General features: G+C 46.0%; 1 protein-coding gene across 6 annotated transcripts in view; it reads right to left on the reverse strand.

Moving 5' to 3' along the window:
- Positions 1-16,826, reverse strand: part of CFAP161 (cilia and flagella associated protein 161) — a 77,591-nt gene that overhangs the window by 48,864 nt on the left and 11,901 nt on the right. For 5 of the 6 annotated variants that reach the window (XM_078326903.1, XM_078326905.1, XM_078326907.1 and 2 more), the window contains 2 exons: positions 16,537-16,610; positions 15,623-15,826 (listed from right to left, as the gene is read on the reverse strand). In XM_078326903.1, the coding sequence (XP_078183029.1) occupies positions 15,631-15,826; positions 16,537-16,610 (270 nt within the window). In that variant the 3' untranslated portion in view covers positions 15,623-15,630. Of the gene's footprint in view, positions 1-10,801; positions 11,027-15,622; positions 15,827-16,536; positions 16,611-16,826 lie in introns of those variants that run through there. The other variant, XM_078326904.1, reaches the window with a different exon arrangement.

Here is a 16,826-nt window from a genome sequence, read left to right on the forward strand (position 1 = left end):
AAAGTGGTTTTCTTTTTGCATGTTTGTTTCTATTCTTTTCCTAGGCAGTGTGAGGCATAAACCTGCCTGGAGCTGGGAGAAGAGACAAGCATGTACAGACTGGTAGAGCAGGAAGGCAACGCTAATCATTCAGCTTTTGACATCTGCAAAGGATTTGGATCTCAGCCATGCAGTAGTTCTATAAGCTATATTTACGGCAAGAAAGAAAACCAATTGGTTTTCTCACCCCCACTCCTCTTGGCTTATTAGGAGGAGGTCTGGTTGCTGAACTTCATGATTTATTCCATGATAGAAAGAAAAGATCTGTGGCCTTGGAGGGAGACAATAGCCTCGGATACTGCCCTAGTGGGGAGGGGAGGTAGAGGAGGAGACAGAGAGAAGTAGAGATTGCAGCTCACACCTCTGGTCCCAAAGAATAGACAGAGGAGAAATTAGCAAGAGATGGACAAGGAGGCATAATATTGATACAAGAGGCTGTTTTCTAGACCCCTACATAGGACCTGTGACAGAGGTGTCTCATGTCCTCCGCCTGCCATGCTCAGCCCTTCATGGGAGGGAGGAAAGCAAGTGCAGGCTGCTTTGGTGCCAGCAGAATCAAACTCCATTTACTCAGGCCTGCTGGGCCTTACCCCTCATGGGAGGGAGCGTCCAGCCAATTGGCAGAGGCAGGGGCAAACTCTGTGCAGGCCCCACAGCAGCATCCAGGTGGGGGTGCCTGTGATCCCACAGCCCCAGAGGGCGTGTTACAGTGCTCTCTTAGCTCTACTGTCTGCAAACAGCAGTATGTTGTCAGCTCAGTGGTCCCTCTGCCTCATCACATGTGGCTGCTGCCCTCTGCCAGGGAGGGCAAAGGGCCAGTGTGACAGCCTTTTTGAGAACCTGCACTTGGTGGGTCCTGAATTCTTGTCCAGTGACCAAGAAGAATTAGGTCACATGGAAAAATTGAAGGATGGTGAATGCAGAGAATTTTATTGAGCAATGTAAGCAGCTCTCAGTGGAGAAAGGACCTAAAAAGGGGACGGAAAGGGCAGATTGCTCTCCCCTGAAGTCAAGTCACCTCTCTCCCTCTCTCCTCCAAAGTCAAGTTGCCTCTCCTCAATATCCAGCTGCTTCGCCCATCTACCGGCTGAGACTGGGGTCTTTATAGGCACAGGATGGAGGGTGGGATGGGCTGTAGGTAGTTTTGGAAAAGGCAACGTTCAGTTGGTAAAAAGACATTATTCAAAAAAAAAAACTATTTGGTAGAGAGTGGATGAACAGCTATAGAAGTTCTCACTTTGGGTCATGGGTGTCAGGCTTTTCAGCTTGAAGGTCGGGCTTTGCCAGGGACCCTCCCCTGTCTGCCTAGAGTTTCTTTGCCTCCTGTTTCTATTTACATATTAATCCTGATATTTTAGGGAAGTTTAGGAAAATGCTTTTGCCCAATTCAAGCTTGACTTGCCTCTCATGTACAACAACAGGGAAATCATGACTTGTAGAACCTAAAGGGAAACCACATCAAAGTAGACTCATGATTTAGCAGGACTGGGGAGACGGGGCTTGAGCTGAGCACAGACGAGCCACTTTCCATTCCTGTGTGCTGTGCTCATGATTGAAAAGTTCCAATTTGTGGAAGAAGATAAGCAGAAGTTAGCTGGGGTTCAGCAGGAGAGTTCTCGGGACAAAGGGGCCTATACCTGAAGGAAGGAGGGCAGCCACAGAACCATCCAGAACTCAGGGGAGGTTTGGTCACCAAGAAGGACTGTAAAGTCCTGATCAGGCCAGATCACTAATCACTCCAGTCACAGACACCTAGGGCCAGTACCAGCAGAGAGAGCTGGTCAGCCTTCATCAGTCGCCAGTCCAGAGCAGTCCAGGCACCTCACAGCAGAGCTCAGCAGGGACCCTCCAGGACAACTCATGGACTCAAGAACCTGCCTTCTCCCCTGCTGCCATGCATACCTGGTAAGCCCTCCACATGTGCTACATGCCATTCCGGGTTAGGGAAGGATGGTGGGGACAAACCTAAGAGGTCAAAAATTTCAGCTAAAGGGACCATTTGAATTATTGCATCAGAATAAGATTTTATGGTCGATTTAAATCTAATTCGTCTCCTCCTCCACACCTTTGCCAGGGGGTAGAGATTTGTTAAGAAAATCATAGAAGCTATAGAGAATAGTTTGTTTTACATATTTAAATTGTATTGTGAAGTCTGGCATGGAACACACCTGTAGTCATAGGCGCTTGAGAAGCTGAGGCAGCAGGAGTTTGAGGTTACACTAAGCTACAATCACACTGCTGCACTCTAGCCCAGGTGACAGAGCAAGACCCTACATTAAAAAAAAAAATATATATATATATATATATATATATGTGTGTGTGTGTGTGTGTGTGTGTGTGTGTATACATACATACATATATATATATATATACACACACATGTATAAGGGTGTAAAAGGCACTGTGGGGTATTGAGAGGAAACTACTTTATCTCTACCTGGGAAACAACAAGAGATACTTCCTTGAGGAGAGAGGAATTGGGCTGAACTTGGATGGATAAGTCTTCTGGTTGGGCAAGAAATGGAAGGGCAGAGGAACTGCAGCAGTCCTGTGAGACACGTTTGCCTCTAATGGTATCTAGGGAAGGAGAGGCAGGTACCTAGGGAACACGTAATTATGCAAAAGGAATTCCGTGATCAAATGAGATTGGGTAACTGTACATTATAGTCCTCTCTTGGAAACATTTGCAAAGGAAGTGACCAAAAATTCCTGCTCCTAGTAAAGAGGTTTACAAGAGTCAGTGGTTAGAGATGAGAAAGGTTTTTTTTGGTTTTTTTTTTTGGAGAAAACTGATGGTGTTCTATGTCCTTGCATCATCCCCAAAGAGGAATGAGAACCTGACCCCTCCACCTGAAGTGAACAGAAAAGAGCTTCAAGAAGGTCACTCGGGGATACTGATAGCACCTTCTGCCATTTGAAGGAAAGCCAGTACGGGTACTGACTCCCACCTGGAAAGGCTAAAAGAGAGAAATGAGGAAATATCGATTTGCTGCTCTGGTGGCAAGAACGAAGACTGACTTCATGGGGCTGGATCTATGTACCCAGAATTTGTTGGAGCTTGAAGAGTCCCTTGTTTCCTGTGGACCAGATGTGGTCTACAAGAGAGGGAGAGAGAGAGGGAAAGAGAATGTGGAGTCATCCTAGGCCCCGTCTAGGTGGTATCTTTGAAAGAAAAGACAGACCTCAACAGGAGGAACTCAGAAGTATGGGGGATGCCCAGAGGCTGAGAACAAGCAGAGTTGGATAAAAGACCCATCGGCCTTCTATAGAAACCCTAGGAAAGACCCTGCAGAATCAGGAGACTCGAAACCCTCAGGATAGACAGTGGCCTTGGCCAGCTGCCGCGACCAAAGAACATAGAAGCTGGATCTCTCAGAACTGGTGTCAAGAAAGAACTTTCCTGGCTGGGCGCAGTGGCTCGTGCCTGTAATCCTAGCACTTTGGGTGGCCGAGGTGGGTGGATCACCTGAGGTCAAGAGATCGAGACCATCCTGGTCAACATAGTGAAACCCCGTCTCTACTAAAAAAAAATAGAGAAATTAGCTGGGCATGGTGGTGCGCGCCTGTAGTCCCAGCTATTTGGGAGGCCGAGACAGGAGAAGTGATGGAACCCAGGAGGCGGAGGTTGCAGTGAGCCAAGATTGCACCACGGCACTCCAGCCTGGTGCCTGGTGACAGAGCGAGACTCTATCTCAAAAAAAAAAAAAGAAAAAGTAAATAAATAAATAAATAAAAGAACTTTCCTGATGATCTCATTTATTTTCCTGCCCTCAAACTTCAACCCCAAAAGGGTCAGAAACTGCAGTTAGCAAGGTGGGGAAGCAAATCTACCAGGGGCCTCCTGCCAGCAGGGAGCTGAGTTGGAGGAGGAGGAAAGATTCAACTTTACAATAAGTTCAGAATTTCATTATTACATGGAAAACAACATTGTAATTGCCAAACTGAGCCTGTGTTTGGCAACATTACATGGTCAAAGATCACTTTATCACCTAAGGGACTGGGGGAGCAGCGTTCATCCGGGGGACAGGAGGAAGTGTCTCCCTGGGATGGGGCTAAAGGGCCTCTGCTTGGGCAGTGGGAATGAGGCACTTTATCAACCCATTACTTGCTTGTTCCATGTCTGGGATACATAAGGAAAACAGAGAGAAGGAGAGGCAGGTACCTAGGGAACAGGAGAGAGAGTAACAGAGATAACAGAAAGAGGGAGACAGAAGTGACAGGAGAGAGACAGGCAGGGGAGGAGAGAGAAGAGGTGAGCAAGTAACCATGAGAGTAATAGAGAGAAAAAGAAGACAGGAGGAGAGGAGGAGAGAAATAAGCAATGGGTCCACGCCCGCATCTACCCTTTATCTTTGACCTTCGTTTGCCACTTGTAACAGGAACTGTCCTTTTCTGCCCAAATTTCCTCTGTGGCTTCCTACTGCAGGCCCCCGGGACTTCAACTGAGGACTCTCTCCCAGCCCACTCCCTCCAGCAGAACAAGAAAGCCAGGGAGTTCCCATCCCCTGAGCATCCTCAATCAAAGGCAGATGTGAGACAAGAAACAGATCTCCCCACATGCTCGCCCCTCAGGTGGGGTTTCTGCTGAGGCACATCCTGCCTCTCAGGTTCCGCAGTGGGATGGCGTTCCAGCTGCCCCCCGTGCCACCTGCTGGGGAAGAAGCATCTTTTATTGACTTGCCTCTGTTCCCTGTCTCATATTACCTCTCGAATGAGCTGTTTGCACTCACATCCTTGTCTGCTTCCCATGTCCATCCCAGAAGTAGAGGCCACTCTCTCCCCTCTGTCTCCCGGGGGGACCCTAACCTCCTCCTCTATCTCCAGCCGTCTGTGGCTGGCCTCTGTCTGTTGAACGTCCCTAACCCATAGCACTATTCCTACCCGGAGGGAAGGAAGGACGTAAAACCAAGAGGCTTCTCTCACCATTCCCCTACCCTCCCCAAAGCAAGAGACCAGATCTCAGCTCAGGGTATCCCGCCAGCCCCAAGCACACCAGGCAGTGTCCTGGTGTGGCAGCTCCCAGGCCCTGGCAGTGCAGTTCAAGGGTGGTGCTGCTTCCTGCCCATCTGTTTGGGAGCACATTCAGGAGACATGAGCAGATGTTTGGCAAATGTTCAACCTTGTCCACGTCAGCCAACAATAACACAGCGTGGAGACGACGCAGGGATGGAGGAAGGGAGGAGAGTTACTTAGAGCTAGGGATGGCCAAAGAGACACCACCCCCAGCTCCTTCTGGGTGGGAGGCAGGCAGGGTACTCACGTGTGACTTGCACGCAGTGAGTTAGGGCATGGGACGTACAGTGCCAGTATTCTAGGGTGGAGCCCTGGGGGAGTCAGCCTGCTTTTCTCAGCTCCCCAGACAAAGCCCACATCCCAGTGCCAGCCTGGCTGCCCAGGAAGGCCTGCAGAAGCTGCAAGAATTTGGGTTTATTAGAAAGGGAAGGCCTTGGGCAGGATGGACTAAAATGCGGCCCACAATCCCCTCCTGGACCCATGAGAACATCTCAAGTAATGCTCTTGCTATGGAGACTGGGCATTTCTCTAATCTTTTTCAGCACAGGGCTCAGGAGAACCATTACCCATTGACAGAGCTGGGGAGATGAGTCCCCTGCACCATCCATCTGGCCTGGAGGGATGTGCTGGGCCACTGAGTTTCCACGGGTCCCGAGGCACCTGTGGGTGCCCAGGGAGCTAAGTACTGCCTTCTTTTTAAGACATTTTTAAATTTTAAAATGTTTAATTGACAAATAGTGTATACATTCAAGGTATACAACATGATGACTTGATATACATATATGCTTGTAATGGTTATCACCATCAAACCAAATAGCACATCTCCCATCACCCATGTGGATCTGCACGAGATCCTGGAAGTTGTTCATTGTATAATTTAAGTTTGTATCGTTGGACCAACATCTTCCCATTTCCCTCACCTCCCCGTCCCTGGGAACCCCCATTCTACTCTCTGCTTCTGGGAGTTTGACTCTTTCAGATTCCACGTGAGTGAGATCATGTAGTATTTATGTTTCTGTGTCTGGCTTATTTCACTGAATGTCCTCCAGATTCATCCACGCTGTCGCAAATGACTGTGGTCCCACCATAGACTCACGGCAGGGATGGGAGGATGCCGAGCTCCCAGGCTTCCCCCACAGTCCTCACCACCACTCCCTGCTCTCCTAGACTGGACGGTACCTGAGCTCAGTGGCTCCCCTTTCACCTTGCCTCCTGCTGACTCCTCCTCCCACTCACTCCCACAAGGTTCTGCACACCATTCTCCCTGCAGACATGGTTCTTCCTGTCCCCCTTGGATGGCACGTCTGAAGCAGGTCTCAACATAGAACTCAAAGGCACACTTAGGGTCACTCCCCATGATACTACAGTATTGCTCAATCTCAATCTTACTGATTCAATTCCAGCCAAAAAAATTTCATGAAGGATTTCTGCCTGAGAGGTTAAGTTACAGGTGAAGCGTTCCGGCCCAGATTCCGACTGCCTGGCTCTCCTACTTGCCAACCGTGTAGCATTGGGTAAGTTAACCTCTTCATGTCTCAGTTTCTGCTCCTGTAAAACTCAGATAATGATGGTACCTGGCTTACAAGTTATATATGAGAATTACATTGGTTAATGCATGAAAAAGAGCACTTAGAAGAGTGTCTGGCACATAGCAAGTGCCCCATAAATGTTAGCTACACTAATGATGGTATTTTAACCCTGGAGACACAATTTGGGATAAGTTTTCCTGCCCTCAGGGAGCTTATGGTTAAGCATGGTAGACAAAGAAGTAAACACAGCATATAATTCAGAGTGACAAGTGCCGTAATAGAGGAAGTACTAACTCATGTACAACCTAGGTGAATCAGTCCACCTCTCCAACCTTTCATTTACCTGTAAAATGAGAGAGAAGGAAGAACTGGCATTTAGCAGTGTGAGCCAAGCCCTGGGCTAAACAAGGGAGATGCGGACATTAAAAACCCATGTGTATACCCGCAGCCTCGGTGTTTGAGGGGTTCATAGTTAAGTGGAGGAGAGACAAGTTTTTAAAAATTAGAATGCGGCAATGCAAGGCAGAGATACATACAAGAGACCAAAGTGATCATGGGAATTATTACTCTTACTGACATGGCGCTAAACAGGATGCTTGATGCTTAACCACAAAACTCCACTTAATCTGCACAGGAAGCCTAAGGGATGGGTAAGAGTTTAGCCCTCTTTTTAACCTGTGAGTGAATGGAGGCCCCAAGAGGTGTAATGACCTTCCAAAGACATGCAGACTGAGCTGTCTGACCCCAGAGCCAGCGCTCAGAACGATGATCTCTGCCTGCTTCTCTCAAATACATTGTCTCGTTCTATTTAATCTTCTAAACAACTCTAAGAGGGAGCTGGTAGCCCTATAGAGAAAACGGAGGGTTGATGAGGGCAATGTGACTTAGCTGAGGATGGGAAGTAGGAGAGACGGCTTTGAAATCACTATTTGGCACATCACGCAGGAACCCTGGACCTGGGGTTGAGGGTCCAATTTCTTGGAGAGAACTCTAGGCTCCAGATGGAATATTCTATAAAAAATCCCAAAGGGGCTGCATGCTAACCTGAACTTCCTTCGTCACAAACCCTTGGAATGCTGTTTCAGGCAGGTTTTATGGGGGCCTAATACACTGTTTTCTTTATAAAGTCAAAAAAATTGAATTGATACCCTGACCACAGTGTTTTTATGGGTTTTCCCCTATTAAAAGGTACATTTTGAAACCTGAAAACTCCCTCGTATTTTGCAATTAAGCTCAGTATTTGAGCAATTGCAAGTGTTAACTTGTTAGCGTTATTAACATCGACACCTCGTGGCCACTTTGGAAAACTGCAAGATCAAACTGGCAGGACAGAAACCAGGCCTCCTTCCAGGCTGCAAAACCTGGAGGTATTTAGGTGACTGTGAGGTTCGAAACCAGGCCTCCTTCCAGGCTGCAAAACCTGGAGGTATTTAGGTGACTGTGAGGTTCGAAACCAGGCCTCCTTCCAGGCTGCAAAACCTGGAGGTATTTAGGTGACTGTGAGGTTCATCAGTCCCGACTTCTCAGCAGCCACTGTCATCAGAGGGGGATCTGTTCAGAATCTGCCCATCTAACTTCTGGGTTTAGGTGTGTCCCTTCCCCGATCTGGGCCTGTCTTCCTCACCTTACAATGACCAGAGGAAGCCAAATCACTTGGTCCTTGTAGGTTCTGACACTCGATGTTCTGTCACTGCCATCCAATCAGACGAAAAGAAAACGGCCTCTCCTTGCTGTCTTCATTCGAACATGTTTGGAAATGCTTCTTGGACCCTCAAATTACTTCTTTTATAATTGCCAGTTTAAGTCTTTGCCTTATTTTTCTAATGGGGTGTTTACAGTTTTCTCTTGCACGTGTAGGAGTTCCTTATATGTTACCCAGCTGACTTCCCTACAACATAATCTCCCCACAGGAATTGAACTCAGTAATATTAGTCAGGCCCTCCTTATGCCAATCTTCAAGTAACTGAATTTATACTGAATTATTATCAAAGATAGAAACGCTTCTAAATTGTTATTGTTGGTTTGTTTGTGTTTTTTTGAGACAGGACCTTGCTCTGTTGCCCAGGGTAGAGAGCAGCAGGGTTATGACCATAGCTCACCGTAACCTCTAACTCCTAGTTACAAGCGATCCTCCCGCCTCGGCCTCCCAAGCAGCTAGGACTACAGGCAGGTGCCGCTGCACTGGGCTAATTTTTTTATTTTTTGTAAAAACGGGTTCTCTTTATGTTGCACAGACTGGTTTCGAACTCCCAAAGCAGGAGGGTATAGGCATGGGCTACCTGCGGGTCTACATAGTTGCTCTTAAAAACAAAGCTCTTTTCTTTTAAAACAGCTACGGACAAATAAGGAGATGCTGAGTGTATTTACTAATGGGAAGAAAACAAAACAACGTCTCTATTATTTTTTGCTCTTGAAGGGATATTGGGAAAAAAAATCTTCCAAAACCCATGACTCAGACCAGCTTTGTTCTCCCCAGGTTTAAGCCTTTGGGGGCTTTCGCTACTGTAATTTCAGACTCACAAATGACCTCCTTCAATTACCTTGTACCCCCACTCCCAGACTAACTTCTTTCTCGTCCAATCCCTTTCCTACTCAGAAATACGTGGTGGCTCCCAAATGCGCCTTCCACACTCCGACCCCTCCACCTCTTCAATGTCTCATCTCCCTTCTGACCCTCTCTACCATGGAAGCCTTGAAGGTACGAACACATTTATTCCCCACTGGGTCCCCAGTGTCTAGCTCAAGACCTGCTGTAAAATAGTCAACAGCTATTGCTGGATCTGGTTGAATGCAAAAAGGTCTACTGTGTATGGGAGAGGAGTGGAGTCTAACTCCAGGTATGGAACCAAGTGTGACAAAGATGAACTCACTTACTGACTGGGGTGTACACATCATAGGAAGGGGGAGGGGGAGCCAGGGAAGCCCTTTCACACAGGGCACCTGCTTTTGCATAGCTAACATAGCCAGTCCTCTCACAAGCCCTCAGAGGTGAAGTTCTTGGAGCTAGAAAGTGGCAAACCTTCACCACTGGGCTTGCTGCTTTCTTCCTTGCTCCTACCGGCAGGATGTTAAAGTGCTATTCAGTCCTAAAGCTGGATTTGCTATCAGTTATCCAGGACTTAGGTGAGTTTGTGATAGAGACAAACAGCCCAGCAGATGAGAGCATTGTAGGTGGGCTGCAGCTATATCCACACAAAAACAGCCTCCACTCAGGGGCCAGATGTTCCCAGGTAACCACTTCACCTTTCCTGTACACCTGCTCTTCCTCCTGCTTTTGCACCTCAGGGAGAGGCATGTGCCTCAAATCTGGGTGTCCACCTTCTCCTTCTCTCCTGGCCTTACATCCACCAAGCTGTGGAGTCCCATCTGTCTCTTCCTGGCCTCTCTCTAACCCATATCCTTTTCCTAATGTCTCTTAACACTGCCTTAGTTCGAAGTCGAATCAGCTCATCCTTATCCTCCCATGCCTCAATAATCATCTTTCTTTCTTTTTCTTTTTTTTTTGAGACAGAGTCTTGTTCTGTCACCAGGTGCCAGGCTGGAGTGCAGTGGTGCAATCTCGGCTCACTGCAACCTCCGCCTCCTGGGTTTAAGCCATTCTCTTGCCTCAGCCTCCCAAGTAGCTGGGACTACAAGCGCATACCACCATGCCCAGCTAATTTTTGTATTTTTAGTAGACACGAGTTTTCACCATGTTGGCCAGGTTGGTCTCGATCTCTTAACCTCGTGATCCGCCCACCTCGGCCTCCCAAAGCACTGGGATTACAGGCATGAGCCACCGCACCCTGCCCATAATCATCTTTCTAAAGTAAAATCGTGGCACTTTCCTCCTCAAAGCCTTTCAAAGGCTGACCATCACCTTCAAGTTCAATAATTAATACATGAAGCCAAGAGTGATATTCGAAATAGTTAACCACCTCTGTAGTTTTTCCTGACTCTCACTGGACATTAGCCAAATAAACTCCAGGCACCATGCTGGGGTGGCGTCTTGCAGGCTCCCTTGTTGGGGTGAACATTAACCCTTTAGTTGCTGGTTGTAGGGAAATCCAAGGGTCCCCAGGGAGGTGCCAAGGTTACAGGGGGCACTTTAGGGGCTTGAGTCAAGTAGCTGTTTTCCAACCAGGATGGAGGCATTATTGCATTTTAAGTCAGTACAGCCGTGCCAAGTGTACCAGCAAACAGCCAATTTTGAACGTTTCTTGCCAGTCCCCACTTCTCCCAGGAGAGGTGCTAGCCCTTTGCAAACGCAGTCTCCTTTGCCTAGAATGCTCTTCCCCATGTGTGTCCTCTGTAGCTCACGTGTCATCTGAAGGCAGGCTCCTCGGCCTCCAGCTATAAGTAATGTGGTCCTTTCATGGGGATCTCAGCATGCCCTGTGTGGAATCACACAGATGGTCTCCTCTTCCCTCTCTCTTCCATTTGCAGGGTCCTTACCTTGTTCCTCTCTGTCAAATAATTCATAAACATTTGTTCAATTGAAAGAAAGTGAAACTTAGAGCTGGGAGGAGCCCATTGTCCATGACTCGGGACAAAGCCGTGCGGGCATCATTGCAGCAACAGCGACTCAGTGGCATTTTCTGTGCAATGAATGACTGCACACAGCACACAGGATCCTCTCCACAACTTGTGATTGTGCACCCTTCCCAATAAGCAGTCCCTTTAAATAAACTGCTACACACACACACATGTTTATATGTAACTCTATTAATAAATTTTACTCATGCCCATTAAGCTAAAATGTTATGTACATTTAAAAACTAATCTTTTGTCTCAAAAAAAGAAAAAAAACTAGTATTTTGTCAGGTTGAAGTGTAAAAATAAAAAGATTGAAATTTTTTAAAGGTAAAAAAATGAAAAAACTTTTTTGGATAGTATAAAACACACACACACATTCATTCATTTCAAGGATAAAATAATGATATACACAGTGTCCTAAACTCTTCACATCTCCATGAGCATCTTTCGCCTCACACTGGAGGTTACTGCAGAGGTGCTGTGTGTCAAAGTCACTGCACACAGGTCCGTGCAGCGCTGCGTCCAGACAGCCAGTCTCCACCTGCCAGAATTCTACGTCCAAAGTCCAGCTGGGATGCTAAAAGCAAATTACCAATATACCCGGAAGTTATGTTAGACATCACATATTCTAATCTCTACAGGACACAGAAAAAGGAAAGAAGAAAAGAAGGTGGGGAGAGAGAGAAAAATACCCACTTTATAGCATCCTTTAAAAATGGCAAATAAAAAACAGCTAAAGTAGGTCTAGACCATGGGTCCTCATGGGTCCTCAAATAGCAAGCCCTCCCAGGGACCTTGAGCAATGTCTAGACACTTTTTATTGCCATGAGTGGAAAGGTGCTTACTTCATCTAGTGGGCAGAGGCTAGGGATGCTGCTGAACATCTTATAATGCACAGGACAGCAATCACAACAAAAAATTATCTGGATCAAAAATATGTATATATATAGTGAAGAGTGCTGAGATTAGAAGGCCCTTGTCCAGAAGAAGGGATAGAAAAACCTAACTTGGTCCTGCCCCAGTTCTGCTGTTTAGGAGCTGTGTCCCCGAACAAATCTCTAAGCCTGGCTCCTCTGTAAAAGTTATGTATTCATTCATCTGTTGATTGATTGATTGACTCATTCATTCATTCATTCATTCATTCACTTAACAGATATTTTCCAGGAAATGGAAATAAACAGCAAAGAACAAGACCTGGTCTAACCCCAGAAAGTGGTGAAAATTAAATAAGAAAATGAGTATAAAAAGCTCTTTATAATTTTGGGGTACACAACAGACCCAAGGCAGAAGCACTGATTTGTAAATAACACGAGGTGATGCATATCAGTGCTCACTTTCTAGTTATTTATTGTCTTTCATCTACTCTGAGAAGTATAGACTTTTTCATATTTTAACTTCTCTGAATTCAGTGTGTGTACATTAAAATGAAGTGCTTCACAGTCACCACCAGCCAGGTGGCAGTCACGCCCCCAGGAATCACTGTAGTCAGGTGGTGATTACCTGAGTACAAACTTGGTCAGTGGCATGAACCCCTGGTGGCACAAAAACTGAGATAGAATAGGGAATTAGAGTTACCAGGGTTATGGCATTGGCTCAGCAACATGGACTTTCACTCACTAAGGCTGACCTGGCTATGGACATAGCTGAGTGCCCCATTTGCCAGCAGCAGAGACCAACACTGAGCCCCTGATATGGCACCATTCCTTGGTTCTAGGCAAGATCAGACAGCATATAGGCCACATCCTCATGCCTGTGATAAAAAGATAGAAGTTTCTACCTCAGTCTCTAATTGGCTACAGGCTGGGTCTCCACTTCAGCCCCTGATTGTCCATGGGCCAAGTCTCCACTTCGGCCTCTGATTGGTGGTAAGCCAGTTCTTCACAAGGTGTAACCAATCGGAGGCCTCCAAAGGGCGCCTAGGGGTGTTACCAAAATCTTCTAGCTTAATTAAAAAGCATTGTAACTGGGGCTCTTTAGCCTCTTGCCCAAGCCTGCTTCCACTCCATAGAGTGTACTTTCACTTAAATAAATCTGTGCTTTTATGCTTTTGGCATTGCTTCATTCTTTTGTTGCTTTGTGCATTTTGTATTGCTGTTTGTGCACTTTGCTCAGTTCTTTGTTCAACATGCCAAGAACCTGGACAACTCACAGTTAAGACTTTCCATCTGGTGGAAACCTCTCGGTGTTCAGTCAAGAAGCCATTGGAGGATCACTCAGGAAAGGATCAAGAGTACTGATGTTGTCTGAAGCGTTCCATGGATATCTTGCGGTAGGAGCAAGAATGCACTGAAATTGGTTTAGATACTTGCAGGTGGCTCACACTGTTAAAGAATATCTTTCCTGTCTGGTGCAGTGGCTCACACCTGTAATCCCAGCACTTTGGGAGGCCAAGGCAGGCAGATCACGAGGTGAGAAGTTCGAGACCAGCCTGACCAACATGGTGAAACCCCATCTGTACCAAAAATACGAAAATTATCCAGGTGTAGTGGCACACACCTGTAATCCCAGCTACTCAGGAGGCTGAGGCAGGAGAATTGCTTGAACCTGGGTGTCAGAGGTTGCAGCGAGCTGAGATAGAGCCACTGCACTCCAGCTTGGGTGACAGAGTGAGACAGTCTCAAAAAAAAGAAAAAAAAAGAATGTCTTTCCCCAGTCTGAGCCCAAACCCACCCACCTGGTTTCACCCCTTGGAGACACACAGGCAGACATAACTCTGCTCTCAGCTAAGCCAGAGGTTCTCGACCCAGGCTGCACATTAAAATAAATTATCAAGTTTTTACATCACATGTTCTCACTTATTGGTGGTTGTGGGATCTAAAAATCAAAACAACTGCACTCATGTACACAGAGAGTAGAAGGATGGTCACCACTGGCTGGAAAGGATACTGAGGGCCTGCGAGGGAGGTGGGGTTGGCTAATGGACATACAAAAAAATAGTTACAAAGAACGAATAAGCCCTATTATTTGATAGCACAATGGGTGACTATAATCAATAATTACTTAATTATACATGTAAAAATAACTCAAAAGAGTGTGATTGGATTGTTTGTAACACACAGAATAAATGCTTGAGGGAACGGATACCCCATTCTCCATGATGTGTTTATTTCTCATTGCATGTCTGTATCAAAACATCTCACGAACTGCTCAATATATACACCTACTATGTAGCCACAAAAAATTAAAACAAAAACATTTTTTGAAGTTTTTAATAAAATTAAATTTAAATAAAATAAATTAGTGGGTTTTAAAAAATACTAATACCTGAGTTTCATGCCAAATCAAATGAGAAGCTCTGGGTTGGGCTCAAGCATCTGTATTATTTTAATGTTCCACTCCAGAAATTTCAACTGAACAGTCCAGAGTGCAGCCTGGGCCTTGGGCTCTTTCAGTATTCTTCAGGAGACTCTGTTGTGCAGCCAGAATGAGACTTGCTGAGGAAAGCCTCCCCTGAACACCATAAGGGACCACTGCTTCCTCCTCCACTTCCTAACGTAGTGGGTCTCCACTGCGGCTGCACAGGGGAACCGTATAAAGAACACTGACAAAGCCCAATGCCCAGGCAATACCTAGACCAGTCAATCAGAATTTCTGAGCTCAGACCAGGAATCAGTCACTGTTACTGTTCCCAGAGTGAATGCAATGCACAGCCAAACTGGAACCACCGCCCTAAATCCTGCGGTACTTGATGGAAAACACCTGCCGTCTTGAAGAGGGTCAGTCTGCATCTATTTAAAACACATTGACATCCTATGTTCTACTTCTCAGGATACGTATTTGTGAACCAGCCTAATAGTTTACCTGTATCTACAAGGCCGCGAAACCCTACGTCCCTTTATAATACCCTACACATCACAGGCACCCAATGAAGAATGAACGGATGAACAAATGAACGGAAGGATACATACTTATTTTGTCAGGAACTTTCTAGTCACATGAGTGCCACAACTAAGGTGCCAGTTTCAAAGACAAGGCAGAGATTCGGCATTTTTAAAATCATCACAACGTAATAGGTTACAGATCAGGTAGAGGTCCTGACCTCTAAAGCCACAGGTAGAAACAAAAATAGGATGTTTTACAAAGGCTGAAATTTTTAATTCCAAGGTAGGGCCACAGCTCACAGCTGTCAGCTTTTTCTGTTTCAGTGTATTCAAGAGAGAAACTGTGGTGCCAAAAATTCACTACAGTTCCAATAGCTTAATTACATAGACATAACTTTAAAAAGCAACGCACTGTCCTTGCAGACGATGAAGGGTATAAGCAGAGGAAGCTGAGTTCTTCAGAATTTGTTTATCAACCAAGGGCCACTGTGTGTCACTTTCAAATACTATTTATTCTCCAGAGCCGTTTTTTTCTAGGCCTAGACTCCCACACAAATTTAATAATCTTAAAGTAATCTTTATTTTAATATAGTGCCTAGAGAGCCCCATATCTGATTCAAAAGTAGCTTGAGTCGTGACCAAGGTTGTTCATTTCTTTTAAAGCTACATTTGATGAGAGCAGGACCAGAGAACACATGCACGTACCTGGCGCATTACTGCGTGTCAAGGCCCATGGCCTGCTCCACGGCTCGAGTGTCCTCTGCTGGCGGTTTGGGCAGATCCAACATGGTGGACGAGGCATCCCTGGGATTCCCAGTAACCAACATCCAGTGGTTACTTGGTTTTTCAACTCTGTGTGAATCCAGGTGCGTGTGAGCTACAACCTCAGCCTCCTTTCCAAAGTAGGTGCTGGAGCAAGAGAGAATCAATTGTGGTTTGAAATTGAGTAACTCTCAGTAAGCTGTTATTAATAACTTCATCTCAAAAGCACCTTAAGAAGTCAATTGCTAGATAAAGCCCTAGGGGATCTCTAAAACGGAACATGTTTGCAGGGAGTTGCACCCTATTTGGGCAAGGATTGGGCCAGTAGGATCCCATTATTGCTAAAGTCCTCTTGTAGGGGAAGGACTTGTATAAAAGAAGGGGCTTCGCTGGGCACGGTGGCTCACACCTGTAATCCCAGCACTTTGGGAGGCCAAGGTGGGCGGATCACCTGAGGTCAGGAGGAGTTCAAGATCAACCTGGCCAACATGGTGAAAACTCATCTCTACTGAAAATACAGAAATTAACTGGGCATAGTAGCAGGCGCCTGTAACCCCAGGTACTCAGGAGGCTGAGGCAGGAGAAGCACTTGAATCCAGGAGGAAAAAGTTGCAGTGAGCTGAGATTGTGCCACTGTACTTCAGTCTGGGTGACAGAGTGAGACTCCATCTCAAAAAAAAAAAAAAGAAGGGACTTTATTAGGATTTTTCACCCTGTCAAAGATCTATGTGGCAGTATTTCATCAGCAAAGGACTTTTTTGCATGTGCAGCCATCCACTGTCAACTGAGCCTCTTTGCTTATATTCACAGCCCCCAGCCCCAGTCACAGCATTCTGTGGTACACTGAAATACAATACCTTAAGAAAAGATGCCGGTGGACTGCCAGTCCCCGATTTGTGTGACAGTGATTGATGAGAATTTTAGCATTGGCCTGTAACAGATAAAGACAATGTGTTACTAGCATTCTAAATAAAGGCCTCTACGTTCCTAAAGGCAAAAATTTGGAATCATACATGTATTTCAATTTAGTAGAACAACATTATATATATTTACAGTCATATGCCACCACATTTCAGTTAGCAAAGGACCGCCTATGTAACCACATATATGACCATAAGACCCTATTTTTACTGTACCTTTTCTGTGT

The sequence above is a fragment of the Callithrix jacchus genome, chromosome 6 (assembly GCF_049354715.1).
Source record: "Callithrix jacchus isolate 240 chromosome 6, calJac240_pri, whole genome shotgun sequence".
Taxonomy (NCBI): domain Eukaryota; kingdom Metazoa; phylum Chordata; class Mammalia; order Primates; family Cebidae; genus Callithrix; species Callithrix jacchus.